A 25,232-nucleotide genomic window follows, 5' to 3' on the forward strand; every position below is an offset into this window, starting at 1 on the left:
TGTCCCTTCCACGTGCTGCCTTGGCAGCTCCTCCTGGACTGACAGCTGCACCCAGAGTGGCGCCCTCCTCAGCCCTCAGGGCCCACCGCAGCCAGCATTGGAGACTGACGGTGGCCTCTGGTCTGCCTGCTTTCTCCTCAGTCTCCCCGAAGCTCATAGGCCTCTGCTAATCTCCAGATGACATTGAGGAAAGCCCGGCACACTTGGGCCGGTGTGGAGCCAGGCTGTCCTGGGTCGTCTCAGCCTGACTTGGCTCCCATCCTTGGGAACCCATCCATGTCCTAAAATCCCCTCTGGCTGTGGCCATTCATGGGCGGCTTTCTCAGAGAATAACTTGCTGTCCTGTGTCTGGGGGGACTGTCCTGGGCCAGCTGGACTCAGGCGACCCTGCGGTGTTGCTCAGTGACCTTGGGCCAGCAACCTCCCTGACCCCAGATATTGAAAAGACAGAGGGGCTGGTGTCCACCCCCCACACCCCCCCACGTGAACCTCCACCTACTCTGGGCCCCTTTAGGCCTGCTCAGAGCCCTACCCTCCAGGCCCTGAGGCCTGACCCCTTCCTGTCTGCTCCTCAGGTCCCCGAGACCAGCAACCGTGGGAAGTGGGCCGAGCTCCCTCATGCCGCTCCCCTCCCTTGGGCCTAAGGTAGAGCTGGCTGGCATTTTCTTACCCTTCTTTTAAGCTTCACATCATCTTTGGTTTTAAATAAATGCTCTTTTTTCTAAAGGCAATCCATGCTCATTGCAGACAAATTGGATATTTTTGGAAAGGGTACAGGAAAAAAAAAATCATCCGTAATCCCAGCACCCAGAGATAACTCTTAATTTTAAATTAGAATCACATGCCTTTTGATTGCATGTGGGATCCTGGGCAATTTCCCACGTCATTAAATAGTCTTCAAAAACAGGATTTTTACCTACTGCCCCTTCTCCTCTATTTCTGAGCATGTATGGCTATTTTAAACTCATGAAGAATCCTTGAGCCGTGAATTTTTTTAATGCATTTCTCATTTTTTCCATAGATTAAATTTCTGGAAGTGGGTTGGGGAAAGAGGAGGGCAGTGGGGCCAGTGGAGTGGGTGGCTCTGGGGAGTCATTATGCCTTAAGGTCAGGGGGATGGGCAGGAGGGGTCAAAGGGACGTCAGAGCCCTGGTGTGGCTGGTGGTGTCGGAGGCTGCCATCCCCCTGGGGGAGAAGGTGAGGGCCGTGAGGGGCACACCTAGTCCAGCCCATGGAAGGCCCTGTGGTCCCCTCCTGTGGGGAACCGGAGGGAGCAAAGTGGGGTGGATGGTCCAGGGAAGGCCGAGGGTACAGCAGGGCCTCTCAGAGCACATGGCCAGCCCCCTGCTTGGCTGGTGTGCAGTGCCTCATGTGGCTGGATACCGTGCGCACTGGCCCTGCCTGAGCTGTGGATGGGGGACCGTGGGAGGCCAGCGCAGCTGCTGCCAAATAACTCAGGACACAGACTCACAGAGCCTCTGGGGGTGGAGCCCGGAGGGACAGGCTGGGGCCCAGGGACCGTAGGGCGCCTCAGTCAGTCGAGTTAGGGTCCTAATCCTTGCCCCGCCCCTAGGTCCCACAGAGAGCCCTCAGAGCTGCGTGACTGACCAGGGACCTGGTAAGGTTGGGTGACTGACTGAGGTGGGGGCCTGGTGTGACTGACGCTGCCCTGGGTCCCTGCAGGAGGCGCCGCTCTCGCTCTCCATGTTAGCCGCACCCAGTGATGGCTTCCACCGTCCCCAATGGAGGTGCAGCCTCCTGTCTCCCACTGAGGAAGAAGAGGAGGAGGCGCTGGATGTTGGTGAGCGGGGCCAGTGGGCGCCCACAAACCCCTGGTTTTGGCTCTGAGCGGGCCACTCTTTGGGGGCCTTTGTTTCTAGGCACAGGTTCTAAGTGTGTGCTCTGTGCCTGCGGAGTGCAGGTGGCGTGGCTGCCCTGAGGGAGGCGGCCTGGGTGGGGGGACGAATAGCCACACCCCCTCCTCTGGGATTCTGTCCTGACACTGTCGGGGGCAGCAGGCAGACAGAAACTTCCAGAAGGGCTTCAGTGAACCAGCACAGACCAGGGCTGTCCTTCTGCAGCCTTACAAGGCAGGGGAGGTTTACTGTGGTGGCCTCAGTCTTCTGCACCCCACTTTCAGCATGCTGAAGGCCACAGCCATCTCCGTACTCAAGAACTCGGGCTCTACAGCTCTCCCGGGGGACAGTTGGCATCCCCCATCCCCTGTGGTGGGGCAGGGTGGCGTCTCCTATCACCCATCGCCCAGGCTGCCTGGGGACACAGAACCCCTGGAGAGCGCTAACAACAGGCATTCTGAGTTTATTTGTGGTCCCAGTGGTCCCAGTGGTCCCAGTGCCCGGCACGCACTGGCTTCTCTAACCGCTTTGAGTGAGTGAGCGAATGAATGCATGGCTCCAGCTGCTCACAGATCCGTGTCATCAGTGAGGTGGCCTAGCAAGCCTGGGCCTTGCATTCTCTGCGTGACGCGGTCGTGGCTGTGGGTGTCCACTGGGGGTTCCCAGAGCGGCCCCTCATATCCGCTGTCACTGGCTCGGGTGTGGGACACGCTGAGATGCCCACGGCAGGTTCCCTTTTATGACATGCACAGGAGTAAGGAGATGAGCTGGACCCGGAGGGGGTGGCTCCCTGCCTGCAAGCGGGGCGGGGCCTGACCCACGCTGGGACGGGACTTTGTTTCCATTCCCAGTGGGATGCTGGCTGGCAGCTTTTTTCTTTTCTCTGATCAAAGAAGTATCAATGACCCTTGTAAAAATGTTAGAGAATTCCGAAGTCACCGCTATCATACAGCTCCCAGGCTTGGCTCTGTGCCCCACGCCCACGTCTCCAACCCCCAAAGTACCCTCCTTTGGGGTTTGTCTTTAAGCCATAGTCAACCCAAACTCTCCATTGGCTCAGTATGCTTACAGCTGCAGTTTGGAGATTCAAACACTGTGTCTGCTATTTATTTTAGTGCAAGGACAAGGGTAGGGACCCAGGTTGGCTTTTTTTGTCCCACCCGATGAGCGGTTCCTTTGGCACCCTGTTCTCTTGGGCTGAGGTTTCATGTCCCCTGCGTGTCCCCTTTCCTGGGCCAGGGTCTGAATGCTGACCCGGGACACTCCTCTGGCTAGTCACCACGCCCCTGGCCTGTCTCAGTGTCCAGTGAGGCGTGTGCCCTCTGTGTTCGCAATTTCCTGGCTACTTTCACACCATTTTTTCTGCAAATGCTTTGTAAAGAAGGCAGTTTGGGCCAGTGACGTCGGGTCGCAGCTGGGCCAGAAGCTGGAAGGCCTGGGGCTTCTCCTTGGTGCCGCAGCACAGGCTGCAGGGTCCCGGAGCGGCCTCTCTGCTTCTCTGTCCTGCAGACCACCCAGGCAGGGCGATCATGGTGCAGCCCCTGAGTGACCGCCCACCCTGGGAGAAAGTGCTCAGGGACAGAATCGGGGTCATGTCGGCCGTGGAGCACAGCCTTTTGTTGGAGGCCATCTGCCATCACATCCAGGAGCATGACCAGGTGGGACCCTGGGAGACCCCTGGCTCACCCCGCCACCCTCTGCTTCTCCAGGGCTCACTGGGTGCTGTGGGTCCACGCTGCTCCTTGGCTGCCAGCAGACCCTGCAGTGCCTGAAGCCGCTGGCCTGGCATGTGTATGTGGAGGGCCAGGTGGGGCACAGACGTCACTGTCGGTGCCCATCAGCCACATGTTCACCCTGCCCCCTGGGGCCTCAAGGACTCTCAAGGACCCACCGCTGCCCCCCAGGAAGTTCCCACCTGTGGGGGCCTCCAGTGACTGCTCTCAAGCCAGCACGGGGCACCCAGCCCAGCTCTCCCCTGATGCCCCAGGTGCTCTGGCCCTCTGTCCAGTGTGAAGGTGGTTGGGCTCCTGGTGGGGTGGAGGCTGTCGTGGCCCCTCTCCTCCACATTCCTGCTTCAGATTCTCGGGGGGTCCGGGGCTGACAGACAGGACCGAGAGGGAGGGATCACAGCATTGCACATGTGCCTATAGAGGGAGACAGGATCCAAGCACATGGTCGGCTGGGTTTGGGGGCTGGAAACCTGGCCCATGGCTGACCCAGGCATGGAGATCCTGACCCGGGGGTGGGAGAAGAGCCATCCGGCAGCAGCAACAGCCTGTGCAAAGACCCCGGGGCCAGCAAGATGGCACCACGAGAGGGTGGGAGCACGCTCAGAGGATGCCAGCAAGGCCAGGCATCACTGGCTCCCCAGCCACGTTAAGGAATTCAGCGTCTATGCTATGGGTAGGGGGCTGCCCTGGGGTCAAGCAGAGGTGGGCATGGCCAGAATCACGCCTAGAGTGAGGCCTGGCAGGGCCCTGTCTGTCCTGGGCACTCTGGGCTTTGACCGCTGACCTGGTGGAGCAGGCGGGGCTTGAGCTCTGTGCTCTGTCTGCCCGTATCTCATCAAGGAGGAGGTGTCAGATGCCAGCGTCCAGGACCTCCTGGTGTCCTTGAACCTGGACCTCAAGCAGCCTTTAAAGAAGGTCAGTACCCGGGCAGGGATGCCCCAGGCTGTGCATGGTGCCAGCTGGAGAGGCTGGAGAAGCTGTGCTAGCTCAGGCTCCTCCCCTCCCCTCCCCACCCCTCCCCACCCCTCCCCAAGTGAATGACATGACCTGAAGCTCCCAGTGCATGGAAAGTGCCAGAAAGGCATATGAGGGGTGTTGTAGCCACGAGGAGGCTCTGCTCATACCTCCGTTGCTCTAGGACACGCAGATCCAATCAGGTGGGCGAGGCCTGGAGAAGACAGTGGTCACAGGAGTGCCAATTCCGCTGTTACCTCCCTTAGCATGTTTACTGAGCAGTGGCCACCAGCCAGGCAGGCCCTGTTCTGGGCTGGAGGGACGTGGCACTGGACAGTGGACAGTGGCTGGGACAGCAGTGCCTGCCCTCATGGGCCTAACCCTCTAGCACGGCGACACACAAGACAGAGATATCAGCAATGAAAGTAGGGAACTGTGTTCCATTCAAGCTGTGCTGCCCAGTGTAGAAACTACACATTTCCATCGAGGGAAAAACAAAGGGGAATTCTAGAAGATTCTGAGTGTGGCCTCCTGCGCCCATGTGAACCGTGGTTGGGGTGCAGAGCGTCATGGCTCCGCCTGGGTGCCTGAGGGGAGTGGGCCGGGAAGTGAGCTGTGGCCAGAGGGGTCTGAAGGCAAGGCTCCAGGGGTGCTCAGGGCTTGGTGTCCTGGGGGGGGCATAGGACAAGCTGGGGCCCAGCCCCGGGGTTGGGGGTAGGGGGAAGGGCTGAGGCTCTAAATGCGGGTACCACCCCACAGGAACCACAAAGCTCGGAGCCCCAGGACCAGCACGAAAGCCATGTGGGGTGGGAGGGGGCTTTGGTACCCCCCGCTTGACTCAGCCTCCCAGACAGCCTGGTCCAGTGGTGGCAGCGTGGTGTGGGGCCTGCGGTGGGTGTTCCCAGAGTTTCCTCCCCCCTCACCAGTGGTGACGCTGCCGCCTCCCTGTGCCCCGCTGGCCTGACAGCGGCTGCATCCTTCTCCAGACCTTCCTCTTCTATATCTACGGGCTGGTCCTCAGAGAGTGTACCAGTGTGGACCTGGTGAAGAAGCACCTGGCCGGCCTCCTCGAGCTGCCCCAGCAGTCGTCCAGCCAACGGGAGGTGGGTCCGCAGCCCTGGGACCCCACGCCTGTGGCTCACACAGCCTCTCGGGGAGAAGATGACCTGGCTGCTTCTTGGCCATGCCCTCCCTCCCTTCACGTCATGCGTCTGCCACTCTCACAGCACCCTGCACTCACTTTGTCAGTAAGCGTGGGGACCCCTGGTGCAGGCACTGATCCAGAGAGGCCATGGGACCTGGCTGGCTGTATCCCGGCTCCATTGTGGCCTGGTGGCCCCCTGGGGTGCACGCTGCTCAGGGCAGGGGTGGGCAGGAGAGGGAAGGCCTCGTCAGGCACTGCCGCTCTGGACCAGTACACGGGCTTCTCTGGTCCACAGGGCATTGCACTGGCCATTGGCATCGCGTCCACCTCGCACATGGAGGTGGTGTGGTCTGTGCTGGAGCACCTGGGTCGTACCACGTCCCTGAGCTCATCCTTCACATCCCCGGACAGCCAGGTAGACAGTGAATGGGGACGGGAGGGGCTGGTGGCCTGGAGAGCGTCACTTGCCTGCTCTGAGCCTCCGTTTGCTCACTGGGAACAAAGGGGTGACCCCTGCCCATCCCAGCTCCCTGAGGGGAGAGCGTGTGAAACTCAGGCCTCTGAACTCACTGTGACCTTGCAGACGTGAGACTGGTCCCCAGAGCCCCAAGCCTGGGGGCCAGAGCTTGCATCGGGGCTGACCGTCAGGGGCTGTGAGGCCTGCCTTCTGTGTGTGACCTGGGCCCCAGTTTCCTTACCTGTGCACCTGACCTGGGGGATGGATAGGTTGAGCTGCTCCGTTTTGTTAGCCAGCCCCTGTCCCGGGCACCTGGCTGGGAGGAGCAGGTGCACCACAGAGACGCTTGGAGGAGGGATGCTGCCTGGAGAAGCACGGGGTCTGGCGAGAGGGCCTGGGGGCAGAGGGGCTTCCTGGAGGAGGGGTGCTGCCTGGAGAAGCACGGGGTCCAGCGAGAGGGGCTGGGGGCAGAGGGTCTTCCTGGAGGAGAGGTGCTGCCTAGAGAAGCAGGGGGTCCAGCAAGAGGGGCTGGGGCAGAGGGGCTTCCTGGAGGAGGGGTGCTGCCAGGAGAAGCAGGGGGTCCAGCGAGAGGGGCTGGGGCAGAGGGGCTTCCTGGAGGAGGGGTGCTGCCTGGAGAAGCACAGGGTCCAGCGAGAGGGGCTGGGGCAGAGGGGCTTCCTGGAGGAGGGGCTGGTGCTGGGTCTGGGAACACAGTCCTGGGCCTGAGCACAGGACTGACCCTCCCGTGAGTCCACTCTCCCATGGCCGGTGAGAGAGTCTGGCAGCCTCTGCGGGCCCCACTCCCCAGTGCCCTCCCTGCCTGCAGCAGCCGGACCCCAACACGTACTGGAAATGGGTGGGCAGCACGTCCCTGCTCTGCTACGGGCAGATGGCCACACATGCCGGGGAGCGCATCCTGCCCTGGGTGGACAACCTCGTCTCCAGGATGGTGTACTACTACTCGTGCAGCAGCGACGTGAGCCCTGCCTGGGGCGCCCCCAACGGGTGGGCTCCGGGCTGTGTGCTGATACATCACAGGTGACCCGTGGCTCCTCCCTCTTGTCCATCTGTGCATGGACAGGATAATACCCTCAAAAGGAGTTTCCTTTCGGCCACCATCATGCTCACGAGAGCTCTCAGGTGGGAGAACAGCACCCAGAGCTACAAGTTCACTCAGATACCAGAGCTTATCCACTGTCTCCTGGTGAGTGACCCCTGGAGGGGCCCTACCCACCCAGAGGCTATTTGCAGGGACCACTAGGGGAGAGGAGGCTGAGTGGGCAGGGCCAGGCACCTCCACCATGCCTTCTCTCTCTGTCCTTCCAGGGTATCCTTCAGAAAGAGCCCAACTTCCTGGCCACCCTGTTCCGGCAGAAGATCATATTGGTCATTGTGGGACTCAGGTAACTCCAACTCAGGGTCCAGGAATGAAGACAGGCCAGATTCTCTGAGTGTGAGGTGAGGGTCAGTGTGTGAGATGAAAAGCTGTGAATAAGAGCCAAAGTTGGTGAGGCTGACGCCAGGGACTAAAGCTGCTGGACAAGCTGAAGCCAGAGGCCACCACATTCTATCAGGGAGAGTTAGACTTACTTTGTTTCTTGTCCAAGGTAGGCTGTTAACATTGACACAGACTGAGCCCTCGTCCTGGATATATACACAGCCCTGATCCCGGTCATAGGCTGAGCCCTGATCCTGGTCACAGGCTGAGCCCCAACCCTGGTCACAGACTAGGGCCTGACCTTTCCCACATATCGATGCCTGATCTCATTCACAGTGTTGACACTGACCCCAGAATAACCCCTAAGTTTTCTTACAAATACCTGTCAATAAACCCAAGAGAAGCGAGTGAATGAGCTGGGCTAGCCCCTGCCAGTCCAAATGAGCTCTTGCAATCCCCACCGTGCCCCACTCCATGCCACAGTCTAAGGCCTTTTTGTAATCCAGACCCACTTGCACATTTTAAGTTACATAAGCTCTCCCTGCTGGGAACCCACTTCAGCCAGGCCTTTCATTCCTAGGATAGTGGGCTGTACAAAGAAATCCAGAATCCTCTGTGTGTTTCTTCCAGTAGTCTGCGGCCCAGTCTCAAGCCCATGGTCAAATCCAGGATCCTGCAAACCTGCCTAGAGAGCTTGTACAAGCTCCCACCCACGGAGATGCTGAAAAACTGTTTACCTCCACAGGAGTCAGTCCCGGATGTCATGGTGACTGCCCTGGCCCTGGGGCCTGTCTGTCCCCCGGGGAGGCCAGTTCTGGGTGCTGGACCAGTTTACTAAGCCTTTGCCACGTATGTGAGTGAGGGGAACAGAGGGGAGTAGAGAGAGCTATGTACTCACTGATTTTCTGTCGGCTGTCCTATCAGTGATGAAAGAGGGGTGTGGAAATCCCTGTACAGGTGTGGATTTGTCTCTTTCTCTGGCAGTTGTACCAGGTTCTGCTTCATTTACATTGGTGCTCTGTTCTTAGATCCATAAACACGTAGGAGTTGATGTCCTCTTGATGAATTGAGTAGTACCATTATGAGATGACCATCTTTATTGCTGGGACTATTGTTTGCTCTGAAATCTGCTTTGTTGGATACTAAGGCATCTAGTCCAGCTATCTTCTGACTAGTGTTGGTACAGGTGGCCTCTCTCCATCCTTTTACGTTAACCTATTTGTGTCATTGTATTTAGAATGTTTTTGTCTTCTTTTGGAAGCATATCATTGGATCTTGCTTTTCTATCCAGTCTGACAAGCTCTGCATTTTAATTGGGGGAGGGGGATTCTAGCCCCTCACACTCAGGTAATTGGGGCTATGCCACCATCTTACTGTTTGTTTCCTATTTGTCCTATGGATTCTTTGTTCCTCTTTTCCTCTCTTTCTGCTTTCTTTTGAATTAACCGAACTTCTTGATGATTCCATTTGATGTGCTTTTTCCATTAGCAAGACCACTTTGTTATGTACCTTACTGGTTGTTTAAAGCTCATAGGAAACATCCTTAGCTTATGATGGCCTTCCCTGGTGTCGCATTGCTATTGCCATCCACTTCAATTCTACACATGTTACACAGACATTGCTATTATTTCTGCTTTAAACAGCCAGTTGTCTTTTAACTAGATTTAGACAATAAGGAAAAAAGTCTCACAGTCACCAACACAGTGACCATTCTCTGCAGCTCTCGTTGTTTTCTGTGGGCTCATGTTGCCATCCTGTATCAATGTCTTTTGCCTACAGGATATCCTGTACTTGTTCTTAACTGTTCTGGTACCTTGGCTTTCGTGTGTCTGGAAAGGTCTTTATTTAGCTTTTGTTTACAAAAAGATATTTTCGTTGGGTATAGAATTCTACGTTGACAGATTCTTTTTGAAAGTTGGCACTTTCTTTGTCCTCAAATGACTCCCATACACATGCACTGATCAGCACTCAGCTGAAGACTCAAGGGGGGCCCCTCTGTAGATGTCCAGTGTTCTCTCCGTGCCTCTCTCTGTGCTCCAGGTCTCTGTCCTGTGAACGCCAGTTGCCTTGGCCTCCAGCACCATTGCACAGATGGGCGGGGGGTGGGAGGAGAGGAAAGGATCTGCACGTCTGGTGTGAGTGTGTAGTCACCGTTGGGTCAGAGGGGAGTGGCTCTCCACCATGTCTTTGATGACTCTCCTTTTCAATAGCACTTAAATAGCAACACACAATCTCCAACTTGTTTAGATGCCCATTTAAAAAAATTATTAAATTCATTGGGATGACATTGGTTAATAAAATTATATAGGTTTCAAGTGTACAATTCTATAATACATCATCTGTATATTGCATTGCGTGTTCACCACCCAAAGTCAAATCTCCTTCCCTCGCTATATATGTGTGACCCCCTTTACCCTTTCTACCTCTTCCCAACCCCCTTTCCCTTTGGTAACCACTGTACTGTGTCTGAGTTTTTGTTTGTTCATTTGTTACTTTCAGTTTTATATTCTACATATGAGTGAAATCATATGGTTCTCAACTATTTCTGTCTGGATTAATTTGCTTAGTATGATAATCTCAAGATCCATCCATGTTGTCTCAAATGGCAGAATTTCATCTTTTCTTATGGCTGAGTAACATTCTATTGTGTATATGTACCACATCCTCTTTATCCAATCATCTATCACTTTGATTGTTTCCAAACACTATCACAACACTTTGGTTATTTCCATGTCTTGGCCACTGTGAATAATGCTGCAGTGAACACTGGAGTACATACATCTTTACAAATGAATGCTTTCAAATTTTTCAGGTAGACACCCAGAAGAGGGATTGTGAGGTCATATGGTAACTCTATTATTAATTTTTTAAAAAAATTTTATTGGGGAATATTGGGGAACAGTGTATTTTTCCGGGATCCACCAGTCGTGGTCCTCCAATCTAGTTGTGGAGGGCACAGCTCAGCTCTAAGTCTAGCCAATGTTTTCAATCTTTAGTTGCAGGGGGCACAGCCCACCATCCCATGCGGGAATTGAACTGTCAACCCTGTTGTTCAGAGCTTGCGCTCTAACCAACTGAGCCATCCAGCCGCCCCTATTCTTAATTTTTTGAAAAACCTCCTTACTGCTTTCCAGTTTACATTCTCACCAGCAGTGTATGAGGGTTTCTTTTTCTCTGCAACCTCTCCAACACTTTTTACTACTTGTCTTGTTGATAATAGCCATTCTAACAGGTGTGAGGTGGTTAGACATTTATCTCTATTCTTATTCGATTTTTACAATGTGTTCTTGCCTCTCTCCAATGGGACTGAGATCTTCTCATGGTCAGGAGCCAGGCTTATTTCCTACTCTACATCTCAGATCAGATGTGCTCAACAAATATCCATTGAAGGAGAAAGTGAATTTATGGCTAGTGAATCAACATTAAAAGGATGTCAATTGTATTCACTGTCTTCTTTTGCATTTATGGCATATATGTGTCCTCTGAAACTGAGAAATCTCTGATCCTTAGGTGGTCAAGGGGGCAGACTATAGCACTATCATGCAGAGGAACAACTGAGTCATTCACTTAACCAGTATTTATTAGGTGCATGCCATACTCCCACAATCTGCAGCATCATATAATATTAATGTATTTACCTATTCATTCAACAATCATCGAGCAGTTCCTAGTGCCAAGTGCTGTGCTGGTCTGCCATCCGCCTCCACGGCGAGCAGGTTGGTGCGTGGCTTCCAACCAGAGTTCTGAATATCTATGCCACAAATGTTCCTAGGAAGAACCAGGAGGGTGAAGAGGAAAGAGGACGGGACTAACCCTTGAGGGACGGAGGTGTTTAAGGCAAACAAAGGACACGAGCAGCAGAAGTGACCTGTGGGATGCTGAAGTGGTGGGAGGGACCCTGGGGGTTGTTTCCAAGGAGGCTGTCCTCATCCAGGGCTCATCAGTCCTCTGGGGCACATGTTATTGTCTACCTGGGGCCCTGCAGGGAGGAATGGCCAAGCCCTCATCTGGGACATTCCCCAAGCACCTAGTAAGGACTGGACAAGGGTGTTGGCCAGGGAGGGACACAGGTTTGGCAGGCCAACCCCAGCCATGTGACACCAGGTGGCCATCTGCCCCAGTAGGTGCTGTACCAGAAGTCCATGCAGGCACTTGACCTGCTCCTCCAGAACTTCATCTCCGAGAACAAGAGCATGGATGAGGTCTGCTTCCTCCTGCAGGTGAGGGTTGGGGGCAGCATGGGGTGTAGAACCAAGGGCTTCCAGGGCCCACCCCAGTCCTGGCCTTGGCTTCTCCATGGTCTACTCAGGGTGGGTCCCAGGTTGGCAGGCATGCCCTACACCCTGGCCCAAGTGCCGGGGGCTGTCACCTCTTGTAAGGGCTGTGGTGGGTGTTTCAGAAGAGTCAAAGACCCTGTGAGGAGCAGAGTGGCTCATTGACCTTACCTTCCAGTGCCCCTGGAGAAAAGACCCGTCTCAGGAATAGTCTGAGGGTTCCCACATAACCTGGAGATGCTCTCCTTCAAACACCCTGGCTTCCCTCTGATCCACCAGCCTCCACAACTGTTGCCACCCTGAGGCTACTGAGACAAACCTAGATATCTGCCAGGCACTGCTTACCTCCAGAGCTCCCACAGCCCAGGGCTTTCCTGAGCATTCTGGAGTCTGTCATGTGGCCCCAGACCCAGGCTCTCCTGAGGGAGCTGGGTGGATGCATGGGTAGAGAAGAGTTAAACATCTGGTGGAGCAGGACCAGCTTTAGCCATCCTTCCCATCACCCATTGCCAAGTGACTGTGCCCTGGGCCAGGTCTGAACTGGGTGGTGAGGGTGGACCCATGGGTGGGGTAGACCAGTCTCCTCGGCTCTCCTGTCTCCATCCCAGCACACAGAGCCCTGGCTGAAGTCGGACAAGAGCTATGAGCGCAAGCGGGTGGTACAGTCCATCTTCCTGCTCCTGAAGTACGTGCTGGACTGTGTGGTGCTCACTGTGAGTCTTCTGACAGTCCCCCACCTGCGGGAGGGTGGCCAGGCAGGCAGGCCCAAGCAAAGGGGGGGCAGGGAGCCCCCGTGACACTCTGCCTTGGTGCTGATTCATGCAGTCAATATTCAATGCGCATCTGGACTGGTAGGCATGGCACTGGAGACAAGACACAAACCCTGTCTTCATGAGGTCTTCCTGGCAACGTTGCCTGTGAGCAAGGCTTGAAGGAAGGGAGGAAAGCCAGGTGGCTAGCCAGGAGCACAGTGTTCAGCTGAGGTCCAGAGGTGAGCTCCACATATGCAAAGGATCCAGAGCAGCCGAAACAATCTTGGGAAAAGAATGAGTGGAGGACTGCTACTGCTGGATTTCAGGGCTTGGATTTCATGACCAAGTGGCAGACCAATAGATAGACCGAAAAGAAGACGGGGTCAAAAAGTAGGATCCCACTTGTACAGTCCATTGATTTTCAACAAAGGCATCAAAAGCCATTGAATGGGGAAAGGACTTTCCACAAAGTGCTGAAACACGCAGAGGCCCAAACAGGGAAAAACAAGAAACAAACCTCAACCCTGATCGCACACACCACAAAAATCATTCAAGATGAATCACAGAACGAAATGTAGTTTCTAGGAGAAAACAGAATTTTCCTACAAGCTTGGGATAGGCAAAGATTTCCTAGACAGAATGTAGAGGGCAGCAATTGTAAATAAAAATATGGGTAAAATGGACTTCACCAAAATTGGGAATTTCTGTACATCACAAGACACTATTAAGGGACCCAAGTGTCAAGATGCGGACAGGAGAAGATATCTGTAGTGTGTATATCTATAGCAGAAGATGTGCGTCCAGAAGCTTAAGTAAATTTCTACAATGCAATCTAAAGCTAAACAGCCCAGTTTTAAAACGGGCAGAAGTTAAGCAGGCATTTTACAAAGTACATGAAAACGAATGGGCTCAACATAATCTGTCATAAGGTCATGCAAATTAAAGCCACAATAGGACTTTAAGTGGTAAGCCATCATCGCTTACCCCTGGAAGGCAAAAATGAAAAGGACGGACCATACCAAATGTGGACAGGGACGTGTAGCCATTGCTGGTGCAAGTGCAGACCAGTACAGCCGCTTGGGAGAACTTTCAGCAGTTCTTAGCAAGTTAACCCTTGCCGGTCCTGGAACAAGGCTGAGTTCCACTCTTAGTATTTATTCAAAAGAAATGAAAACATATCCATAAAAAATACCATTAGTGTGCCCTACGAACAACAACAACAACAACAACATCAAAACCCCTAAACCTCCACAGGATCAATTAACTGCCTGTCAGAACAAAATTCAATAGAACACTCACAATGTCCAGCAAACACTGAAAACTTATTTGATGTGGGGAAGAAGCAGAGACAATGGCTCATGAGTAGAAGAAAATCTAGTCAACAGAAGTAGACCCAGAAATGACAGAGACGATGGAATGAGGAAACAAAACATTAAGACAGCTATTATAAATATGTTCAAGAATTTAAAGGAAAATATAAACACAATGATAGACTAGATAGAGTATCAAGAAAACTACATGTCAAGTAACTATAAAAAAGAGCCAAATGGAGATTTTAGAAATTGCAAAATACACTATCTGAAATGAAAAATTCACTGTATTGGTTTACAGAAGATTGAGCCCTGCAGAAGACAGTATCAGTGAACTTGAAGAGAGGATGAATTTTCAACAGAACCTATTGAAACTGAAGCATATAGAGAAAAAAGAAAGGCTAGACGAAAAATAAAGCCTCAGTGACTGGTGGAACACTGTCAAGTATAACCGGAGTCCCAGAAGGAGAAGTGAGAGGATTGGGACTGAAAGAAATCGTTGAAGATATGATGGATGCAAATTTTCAAACTTCATGAAAAATATAAACCCATAGCTCCAAGAATGTCAATAAACCCCAAGCAGGATAAACACAAAGAAAACCAAACCAAAGCATATCACAATGAAAATTGCTGAAAAACAATGATAAGTGGAAAAAAATCTTAAAGCAGCCAGAATAAACATACACAAACACATATGCATGCATACAGGGAAATAATAAGAATACCAGTAACTTTTCATCAGAACCAATGCAATGCCACCTTTTATATATGAGGAAGCTGGAGTCGGGAGGTAAGGGCTGTCCTGGAGCTGGAAAGATAGCTTCTTCTCAGATACTGAGCTGGTGTCTTGCCCACAAGACGCTGAGCAGAGCAGTGGATTGAGAGAGCTGGAAAGTTGGGAGGGACGGTGGAAGTGACACCAAAAAGCTCGGCTTGGCTTTGCTCACTGCCCGCCCTCCGCAGGAAGAGGCCACGCCCTCTGTGCTGGGTCACCAGATAGGCCTGCTGATGTTGCTATGTCGAGACAAGGACCAGGTCACCTGGACCCACTCCTGCCAGTGTGTGCACCTCCTCCTGCAGCTTCTAGTCCAGCAGAAGGGTGAGCTGTGAGGAGGGAGGGGGAGGAGACATTGGCAGAGGCCAGCGCCCATTCTTCCCTATGGAACTGGCCAGGCTCCTTGGCTTCTCTGGGCCTCGCTTGTGGTCTGGAAAGGATGGTGTCACTTTCTGGGCTTCAGCAGGTCAGGTCTCCTGACAGAGTGTCCTACAACAGGGAACGTGGAGGAGTTCATGCATTTGAATAAAATGAAGAATTTTGAAGCAAGGGCCTGCAGAGAATCAGAGATGTTCTACCATTTGGTGAAGGTGGGGCCTGTCAGCGCTGGGGCAGGGAGGGGCTGACAGCTGGCCCACAGGGTGCGCCCACAGAAACCCCACACTGCCCAAACTACCTTCCATGAGCATTTTACAGATGGGGCCAGTGGAGGCCTCCGACAACCTGTGCAAGGGGGCGGGTTAGGCAGAGCCAGGAGCTTGGTACTCTTTCCAGGAAAGTGACATCTCCCTTCCCCTTACAATCCCGCCTGACCCCACCCACCTGTAACCTGGATGTGTGGCTGGGCCCATCGGGAACTGCAGATTCTAAGGTCTCACTGACATCTTCAAAACCTGTCTTCTCAGCACCCTGTCTCCTTCTGGCCTCTCCTTTGTGACATTCCATCTCAGTTTGTCGGGACTGTCCTGGTCTTCGCATTTCCCCTTAGCCCCAGGCATGCAGGATGGCTGGCCTCCCGTTTCTCTTTCCACCCTCCCCATCTGCTCTCTTGGACTCGGCCCTCCCTTCTCATTGGACTGGGAGTTGAGGGTTTGGGTTTGAGTCCAAGCTCTGTGCCCAACTGACTGAGTGGCCTTGGATAGGTCAGTCACACTTTCTGGGCCTCAGTTTCTCCATCTTCCAAGTGAGGGTCCCTGAGCTGACATCCAGCCTGCTCTCAGGACAGGCTGTTGTAGGAGTGGTGACCCGTCTGTGCAAATGGGCGCCGCCCGGGAATCCCTCCCAGGGAGGCCTGGGTTTAGAAGCCTGTTGTTGGGGTGGGTCCCCCAGACACAAAACCTGGGACAGGACTTCTGGTGGGGTTCTCAGGAGAAGGGAGTGAGGGAAGCAGGACAGGGCAGGGAGGAGCTGAGCAGGGTATGGCCTCGGCCTGACCACGAGGCGTGCTGTGGCTCGAGCTGCACCAGCAGTTGGTCCCACCTTGAGGCTGGGGGTGGGCTTCCGTAGCCCGAGTCAGTCACTATTTATGGGCTGCAGGCCGCGGGGCGGGGGTGCCTGACCTGGGCAAGGCTGCTCGCTGCTGTCGTCCCCAGAGTAATTCTCCAGAGAAGGGGCAGCTGAGAGCCTGTAGCAGCCAGACTTCCAGCTGCCGGTGGTGGCCCATGGCCGCCTAAGGCCAGCTGGGCAGGGCACCAACAGCCTGTTCGGGGCTGGGGGTCAAGCGGGGCCCTTCTCCGTTCCCTGCAAGGCCATGCACCTGGCATTCGGTCCGTCTGTGGGTAAGGGCAGAGCCCCCAGCCCTGGGAGCGCTGGATGACTGCTGACGCGGTGGCCCCTCAGCCCCGCCCCTTTGGCACAGGCCCTGGACAAGAACCTGAGCGTGGCCCAGCACACACAGCTCGTGCTCACGCTCCTGCACGGGCTCTGCAGCCACAGTCTCCTGCAGTGCGACCTCGCCTCTCAGCTCCTCCTCACGGTCTCTGAGGACCACAGCATCAAGCAGGAGCAGGTGGGCGCCCGGGCCAGGCTGCCACAGCCCCTCTGCTCTGGCCACACGCAGTGTGTCTCGTACTGGCACCGGAGGACTGTCAGGGAAGCTCGGGGCGATGGGGTGCAGGACGGCCACGCGTCCAGGGCTGCCCGTGTGCGTGTGCCAGCTCACCACCCCTCTTCATGGAGACCTCCCGAGCCAAAGGAGGCAGTGGGTCCCAAGGGGGCTCCTGGCAGTTGGCAGCGGCCAGCCCTGCCTCCAGCTGCCTGAAGCAGCATGGCCCTAACTGATAGCAGGGCTGAGCCTCAGTGATACCCCGGAGTCCCTGCTTCACCCTGCTTTCTGGCTGGACCCCCTCAAGGTCCCAGGGCCCTGCCTTGTTCACAGACTTGTTCAGCGGGACAGAAATGGTTCCCCCACCCCAGGATTTGATTGTCTCCCGCCTGGCTTGGCCAAGCTTGTCCTCAGCCCCTCCTCGGGCCTGGACAACCCCTGGCCCTTAGGGGTTGATTCCCATTTTCAGCAGCTGTGAGGTGAGAGGCTGCTCCCACCTGCTATCCCCATTGGGCCCTGGGTGTGTCCAGACGCCTGCCTGGAGGAGGTGGACCCGGGCCAGCAGGGCACAGGGGCAGCAGCTGGAGGGGCTGCGCTGAGGCCCCTGCCGCCTGCCCGTCCCCATGCAGGTGGCTGAGATCTTGCAAGGCCTGTTCCAGGAGCTGCCTGGAATCCTGTTCAACAACATCCTGCAGACCATGATGAAGGTGGTGGCAATTCTGGGGGCCCAGCATACCCAGGAGACAGTGGAGGTCATGCTGTCCCTGTGCCACCCCTCAGAGAGGTAGGTCACCTGCATGCACGAACCAAAGTGAGCACCTGGCCACGCTCTGGGGTTCGCCCTCCTAAGCCACGGTCACTGCCTGGATGGAAACTGGTCCTGGAAAGGCAGAAGCACGCACAAGCTTTGGCATGACTCCGCCCCCTTCCTAAACTCCAGAACGGGGCCAGTGGGGGCCCCGAAGGTGGGGTGCCAGGCTGAGGGTGCCAGGCTGAGACTCCAGCAATGCCAGGAGGGGGATTTCTACACAAATATCCCTCAGACTTGGAGAGCTCCACACGCCAACCTGCAGAGGGGCCAGAGATGAGCTGGGTGACATGAAGAAACTACCCAGCCCCCAAATAGCTCCCGCCTGCTGACCCCGGCCCCAGGCACACATGGTCCCAGTCGCCCTTCTGGGCTGAGAGCCACTGGGCCCCCAGCCAAGGTCTGCAACACAGAGCGCGTTAGAAACGTGGTGTCAGCTGGCTGTCCCTGCTGAGTCAGAAGCGTAGGCTCGCCAGCGCAGTGGCGTGTGTGCCCCGCTAAGTCTGAGAGGACGGAGGGACCACTGTGCCCTGGGACCATCGTCTGTCTGGGGCCACAGGGCGTTCTCAGGGGTCTGGATCTGCGAGCATCTGTCAGGCCGCCCGAGGGGTGAACCCTGCTGCGGTGTGAGCCCACTTTCTTGGCCTTGGCACATGCCTTGCCACCTTGTTGCCCACGCCCAGACACATGAGAGAGAAAAAATGCAGTTCTCTTTAATTTGAGGAAAGGTTTATTAGGGTGAGGAGACAGGCCGGGGAAAGAGTGGAGTTTGCTCAGGGCCACACAGGAAGGGGGTGTGAGTGGGAGCAAGCCCCCAGGGGGAAGCTAGCCACACTCAGAGCTTCGGGCAGGGGCCCCAGCCCGCTGGTCAGCAGAATACAGCCTCCTGGACACCCCACGCCATGACAGGCGCACCCTTCTTGAGGGCCCCAGCCACAGTCTCCACTTTCACAGGTCCACAGGCCATCCTGCTGTCCAGGGGTTGTGTCCCGCCTGCCCGTCTGCCCAGTGTGGCCAGCTGGCTGATGGGACTGGACTCCCTGCCTCCCCAGGCAGGTCACACGGATGTGGAAGGCCCTGGCCACCAACGACCTGCTGGCTCGCAAGGTCGTCTCCCTGCTTTACCTGAAATTGAAGCAGCGGCCACCCAAGGAGCTCCTCAGGTTCTCGGAGAAGGTGCAGCTGACTTCCCTGCTGGTGAGCAGCACCACACCCAGGCCCCTCCCTGCGCCGCTGCAATGGCCTCTCATTCAAGGGCCCTATGGGATGTCAGGGTCTCGGCGTGAGGAGCCAAGGGCTCTTGGTGCTGAGTCCCAGGTGGAGCCAGAGCCCCTGGGACTCTCCGGGTCCCACCAGGCGAGGGCAGCGGGGCCTGGGGCCAGGGCAGCCCTGTAGCTGCAGCTCTCAGCTCCCCTGCTCACTGCACCAGGCCCCATGCAAGCGCCAAGGCTGGCGGCGGGTCCGGGCCCTGCTCTGTTGCCCCCTGCAGGCCCTGGACACCATTTACGAGCTCCTCTACATGCGGGAGTACAGGGCCACGGTGCACTGGGCCTTTGCGGGCATCCTCCTGGGCCTGCTCACGCAGCTGCACTACCTGTTTGAGCTGGGCCTGGTCGAGGGCATCACAGACTACCAGGAGGACGTCCTAGAGATGAAGCCCCTCAGCCCCTGCAGGTGACGTGTGACCGGCCTCGGCGCCCAGCCCCCTCTCCCTGGTTCCTCGCTCACATCCACAGAACGCCTGGTGGGCATCAGGCCCTGGGCTAGGAGCTGGGGACAGGAAGGAGCTCTGGCCCCACCTAGGGGCTGTGGTTCAGGGTGGGGAGCAGGGGTAGAGCAGCCTATAGCTATCAGGACTTAGGATCCTAAGAAGCGGCCAGCTAGAAGGTGACAGCTTGCCCAGGCCCAGATGGGAGAGTGCGGGTCCGGGAAAAAGCCAGAGCCACCTTCCGCTCCAGGTGGAGCTCTGAGCCCCTCCGACTCACCTCCTCTAAACGCCCGCACTTGCCCCTAGGACGTGCCTGGAGGCACTGAAGGGTCTCTTCTGGACTACCAACTACTGGGAGGTGTTTGCCGACCTCAAGCTGCTGAAGGCCTGGGAGCTCTTTGAGCACCTGGAGACCTACACAGAGGGGGTGGCCCTCTTGGCCAAGTAAGCACCAAGCCCGGGCAGGGCCTGACCCCAGACTGCACGCCCTCCCGCACCCCACACTGGGACCCTGCACTTCAGACTCAGTCACCTGGGCTATCTCCCTGAGCCAGTGCGGTCTGCGGGGAGAGGAGGGTCCCCCTGGCCAAGGATGGAGCCCTCAGGGCTCGCGTGTGTGCCTCTCCCATGTGACAGGACCATGGCTCAGTATAACTGTGAGGTGAAGGCTGTCTTTGGGCAGTCCGTCATCTTACTGACAGGCTCCGAGGCACGGGACAGCGTCGTGGCCATTGTGGTCATCACAGAGGTCAGTCCCTGCTCTCTCCTCACCGGTGCCCTCTGGACTTCCATTCTACCCTCCAGCATAACGCCATCCTAACTTGTGCCTTCCACGTCAGACATACTTGCCGTCTGGAAGTGCTTCCTTGCGTCTTCCCCCACGGTCTCATGCTGTGCTATCGGCTGGTTTTCCCTGGTAGCCAAAATGGTGGCCTGACTGTAAAAACCTGCTCAGTTTCTCAACAGTCACAATCTCACCCAGCATGTGTCTCGGAAATCTGTGGACAACTTCCTGAGCCTGGGCCTGAACAACCCCAACCAGTTGGTGCGGGCCATGAGCCTGCAGGGGCTCAGAAGTATCCTCATGCACCCTAAGAAGGTGAGAGGAGGACATGCCCACTTCTGTCCCAGGAAGACTTCCGGGAGGAGGAGGCATTTGAAAAGAGCCTCCATGACAGGTGGAATTGGAAGGGGTGGATGGTGAAGTTAGGCCTGGGGTAGGAGAGGGTCGGAGTGTTTGGAGGGGACCCTGCTGTATTGCACAGGCCTGGGGATTCTGGAAATTTGGAGCTGAAGGGGGCTCTGAGGTCAGCGACTTTGGCCTCCTTTCCAGGTGGGAATCCCTTACCGACAGCACACCTGCCAGGTAGTCGGGTTCATGCTCCACCTAGTACATGGAAGACTCAGACCTCGCTGGTTGGGGGCGTCCTTCCTTCTCCTGCCCTGGGCCTCCCAGTACATGTCCGTGCCCCGTGATGGGGGCTGAAGGCTGGGACTGAGGGCCCCTGTTGAGCGTGAAGTTGCCGATGGAGCATAGGGGGGGCATTTCGGAGGAAGTATGGCAGCTGTGGGGGGGCTACGTCTCCCCGCAGGAGGACTTGCTCCAGAACCGGCTGGCCAGGGTGCTGGAAAGCTTCCTGAGGCCTGAGCCCCAGGACCTCCTGGGCCTGATGGAGGTCGTGGGCAACATCCTGCACCAGCTGGGCCTGCACGGCGTCGGTGCCGTCAGCCTCAAGATAGCCCAGCACCTGCGGACGCTGTTTGACAACGTGAGACTTCACGTTTGCACAACGCCTCAGCCCAGCCCGCCAATCACAACAGCCGAAGCGGCTGCGGGCCCGTCCCCCGGGCTTGTGGGTTAAGTCCTCCAGCTGGTGGAGGAGCCCGGAGAGAACCTGGTCCCAGGAAAGAAAGGTTTCTCAAGGGCTCCAGGCTGTCACGGAAATAACCATTCCAAATCACACACACCCCTCACCCAGCGGACACTGGTCATGATGGTGACTGGCTGGGGTTGAGGAGAGGGCAGGGCAGCAGCAGTTTGTCTTCAGAAAGACGCTTGGGGCAGCCACGTAGAGAATGGGTGGGATGGCTGCCAGCCCGGGCGGGGTTAAAGATTTCAGGTGTTCTGAGTAAGTCAGGAGCGGCCAGGTGGTGAGGCTTACGCCAAGGCAGACAGGCAAGCTGCAGGTGAACCTCAGGGAGACCGCACATTGAGGGGAGTGGGCAGAGGGCAGGGTGGGGCGAGCCCCAGTAGGGGTGTGCAAGTGGGAGATAGATGCTTTGGTTCCTGGAGGTGAGGAAGAGGGAGGTGGAGCCAGGTGGGGGCCAGATGGTGCTGCCCTCGTGCAGGGGTCCTGGAGACCCCTGGTGCTGCTGTCCCGAGGCTGCTGCGTGAGGCTGCGGAGGTGGGGATGGAGCAGCAGATGGCCAGACACAGGCGCCACCATGTCCCCAGGGCAAGGGCACTGTTTTTGGCCCCTTCTAAAAAAAGGTGAAACTGAGTCACACACTGAAGGAGCCTTGCCCAGGGCCACAGAGCAGGGAAGTGACAGATCTGGCACCAGGGTCTAACCCCCACACTGGCCTGCTGGGAGTCGGAAGTGTGACTGCTGTCAGCCTGAGGTCCCCACAGAAATCGCAGAGGAGGGAAGCCAGAGAGAAGAGGCCAATTCCGGAGGAGGCCGCAGCCATTGGAGGGGGTGGCAAGGGGAACAGGGGCAACCAGGAGAGAAGGCGGCTCCGGCTGGTGTGACAGGCTGGGGTGTCAGGTGAACAGCAGGGTCCGTGAGGGGAGGGATGAAGTCTGCTGGCCCTGAGCTGAAGAGGAGTGGATGAGAGGGCAAATATTGGCCGCTGCAGGTCACTGGACCAGACAGCAAGGGGTGGGATGGGATGGTGGCCGGCAGGGAGGCGGTGGTGTAGGGGCTGAGGGCTCCAGCATGCAGCTCGCCTGAGGGGAGCCCTGCCCGACGCCGGCAGGAACGGGAAGACGTGCGTGGAGGGGCCATCTTCCTGTATGGCAATGTCATCTACAGCGGTGGGAAGAAGTATCAGCAGGTGCTCAGGAAGCATGCCTTCTGGTCTCTGGTGCCACTGCTCTTCCACCTGGCTGACTCCTGCCCTGCAGTGGTCACGGTGAGTGTCCTGGACATGCCTCTGGCTGGACAGCATGCTCCAGAGAGGCCTGCGCTGGCCCGGAAGTGGGATGGGGAAGGCCCCACCTGCCTGTGGGTCAGTCGGGCAGCTCAGGAGGACTGAGCCCCAGTAAGTGGAGACCAGAGCGAGGCTGCCATTCTGGAGAGGCCGCATGACCTTGCCAGGAAACGTGCTGAGGGAGAACAGGAGAGGACTCATCCTGGGTGATGGTTCCCTCGGCCCCGCCTGTCTCCAGGTTCACCCGGTTTTATCCAGGACCCTGTGAGCCTCCCCTGGCTTCAATAGCCCCCCACCCCCATCAGCCTTGGGAGCCGGGCATTTGAGGTTGGGTGCATACCACGCCTGCTCCAGGGCACCTGCCCCCATGGAGGTTATGGGGTGGCCCTGTTGCTACCAGCCATTTCACAGGCCCCAAGGCTTCCTAGATCATGCTTTTTGGAGGCGCCGCTAATCTGCTGGAATATCCTGTCCAGGTGCCCCCTCCTGAGGGCAGTCTTCCTGGAGGGGGTGGAAATGGGAGGGCTGTTACCTGTGTGGGTCTGTCTGTCTCTCACTCTCTCCCCACCTGCAGAAGACAAAGTTCACCTTCCTACGCTGTGCCATCTTGCTGGAGTGGGCGTTTCGAAAGGAGCTGTTCAGTAAATTGGCGTGGGGTCATGGCCAGAGTGCCGAGAATGACATTTTTGTCTACATGGTAAGATGCCGGCGCCTCCCCACGCAGGGGCAGGGAGGCGGGCTGTGTGCAGTCAGGGTTCTCCAGGAATCGACTCACCCCAGCACCCTCTGAGGGGCATCCACACGGGGGTGGTATGATGCTGGGAACCCCTCGGTGACATCTGCCTTGGCCGTGTGCCTGTCAGTTGAGTGCCCGCTCTGCACCTCTGGGGGGCAGCGTGGTGTCTCAGCAATGGGCTCAGGCCTCCCAGCCGGGCCCTGTGGGAGACCACCCCACCAGGTGCCTGGACCGGGGATCCCTGCTTGGCAGCTGTCCCTACCCACCGCCATCTCTGCCCCCTCCGCAGGTGGAGAGCAACTTTACCAGCTACCACAAGTTTCTCATGCAGGCCTTGATTTACCTGAGCAGCCCCCACAAGAACCTGAAGCTGACGGCCATGAAGTTCGTGGGTGGGTGGTGGCCCAGTGGTCTGCACTCCCACCCCCACACTGCCCACTGCCCTGAGCGGTTGCATTGGATGGCCGAGTGCCAGTGCCCTGAGATCTGCTCCAGCAAGGGCAGTGGGCTGGGCCCAGGGTGGGCACAATTGATCCCAGCAGCCAGGCTCTGGTCTCCGGCCACCCATTACCTTTCTGCTGTGCAGGGGGAATACTGCAAGACTACTTCACCAACCTCTGCTTCTCCTTAACGATGAGTGACGTGAAAATGCTCAGGAAACGTGAGTGCAGTGCCTGTCTGGATCTCCCTTCCGCACCCACACAGGCTGCCCGCCCCGGCCCCCGGCCCCAGCGCCCCTGCCCTGCCCCGCTGGAGTGGCCGTGTGATCAGACCCTTGGGTCTGTGCTGCAGAATTCGAGGCCCTCAAGCAGGAGCAGGACTCCAGCAGCCGCAAGTTCTACCAGAACCACTTGGACACCGTCATCGAACTGTCCCAGAACGTAGCCCGCTGAGCCCTGGCTGCCCTCTGTGCTGCTTGTCGTTGTGTCGTATTGTGCAATTCTCTCTATTAAACGTGACAGAGTTCCCCCTGGCCTCCTGGGCTCTCTCTGCCCCTCGCTCACCCTCCCAGCGCCACCTCCTCGGGAGGCCATCTGGGACTGAAGAGCGGATCTGAAGGGTGTCTCCTTGGGCCAGCACGAGGCCCAAAGTCAGCCGCTGGCCCTGGGCTGGCCCAGAGACTCGGGGCTCATCATTGAGGCCCCTCCCCAGCCTTCCCAGGCCTTCCCAGATCCTGTGATCCCTCCTCCCCAGCATCTAGAATCTTCCCGCGTGCCCGCCCTGCTCCAGGCCCCCCAGCTGCCCCTCCTGCACCATCCCTTCTCTGATCCCCAGCCTGAGCAGAGCTTTCTAAATGCACATCCCAGCCCATGCCTGTCCTGCCCTCAGATCGTGTTTAAATCTGGCACGTGGGGCTGAGACACTCCGGGATCTGTCCTCACTGCCTCTGCCTCCGCTGGGCAGTGCCCGGGCCTTTCCAGCATGGACATCAGCCCCCACCGAGGCCCTGCTGATGGCCCCTCACTGTGGCCACAGCCCCCTTGCTCCCAGGGGCTGCTTTGGGGACGGCATCTGCAGCTGCTCAGAATGTTCCGGCATGTGCTAATCACTGTCACGGGTGAATCCAATGCCATCCTGAAGATGAGGACTGGGACGAGACTCTCGCCCTCACGAGGCATCATGGGCCCTCTTAGGGGAGAAGCGCAGGTGCTCCCAGACAGCCCTCCAGGGAGTATGTGACGGGCCACGTCAGAGGCCCAGAAGTCGCCCAGACTTCCCCTCCAGCCGGGAGGGGCGGGGAGCCTCCTGGGGAAGGGCACCGCCTGGCAGGCATCACCAGGGCTGGGGTCAGGGCAGGCTGGGAGGGCAGGAGGTGCTGTCTGAGCGAGGGGAGAGGCCTGACCGACTCCTAGGGGTCCAAGAGGGCGGATGTGGGAGGGCCGCTGGGGGGCAGGGGGATAAGCTGGGAAGCTGAGAATGCCCACCTGGGGGCTAGACCTGCGTCGTTGGTGGCACAGGGCCGGTGGGGGTGTTCGTCAGGAGAGGAGCCTATGCCATCCTCCAGAGCCTTTCCCTGCAAGCAGAGCGCTGGGCCCACCCCCAGCTCTGGTGGGCCTGCTTCCTCTCTCAGTCCACCCAGCTCTCAGAAGAGC

At 57.0% G+C, this 25,232-nt stretch overlaps 1 protein-coding gene across 1 annotated transcript; it reads left to right on the forward strand.

The window, feature by feature from the left end:
- Nucleotides 1-1,116: 1,116 nt before the first annotated feature.
- LOC308506894 (maestro heat-like repeat family member 5) lies at nt 1,117-24,032 on the forward strand (the record flags this gene model as incomplete). Its single annotated transcript, XM_081070889.1, has 28 exons — nt 1,117-1,197; nt 1,684-1,801; nt 3,366-3,514; nt 3,613-3,663; nt 4,427-4,501; nt 5,527-5,643; nt 5,980-6,099; nt 6,968-7,117; nt 7,223-7,345; nt 7,468-7,544; nt 8,249-8,369; nt 11,704-11,799; nt 12,462-12,566; nt 14,879-15,014; nt 15,189-15,280; nt 16,549-16,833; nt 17,364-17,518; nt 18,595-18,739; nt 18,972-19,216; nt 19,557-19,694; nt 19,887-19,998; nt 20,233-20,450; nt 20,788-21,019; nt 22,230-22,385; nt 22,978-23,100; nt 23,429-23,531; nt 23,726-23,800; nt 23,932-24,032. The coding sequence occupies 28 exons, from the start codon at nt 1,117-1,119 to the stop codon at nt 24,030-24,032; spliced, it is 3,699 nt and encodes a 1,232-aa protein (XP_080927015.1).
- Between the last annotated feature and the right edge of the window lie 1,200 nt (nt 24,033-25,232).

This window comes from Rhinolophus hipposideros (assembly GCF_964194185.1).
Source record: "Rhinolophus hipposideros genome assembly, chromosome: 13".
NCBI lineage: Eukaryota > Metazoa > Chordata > Mammalia > Chiroptera > Rhinolophidae > Rhinolophus > Rhinolophus hipposideros.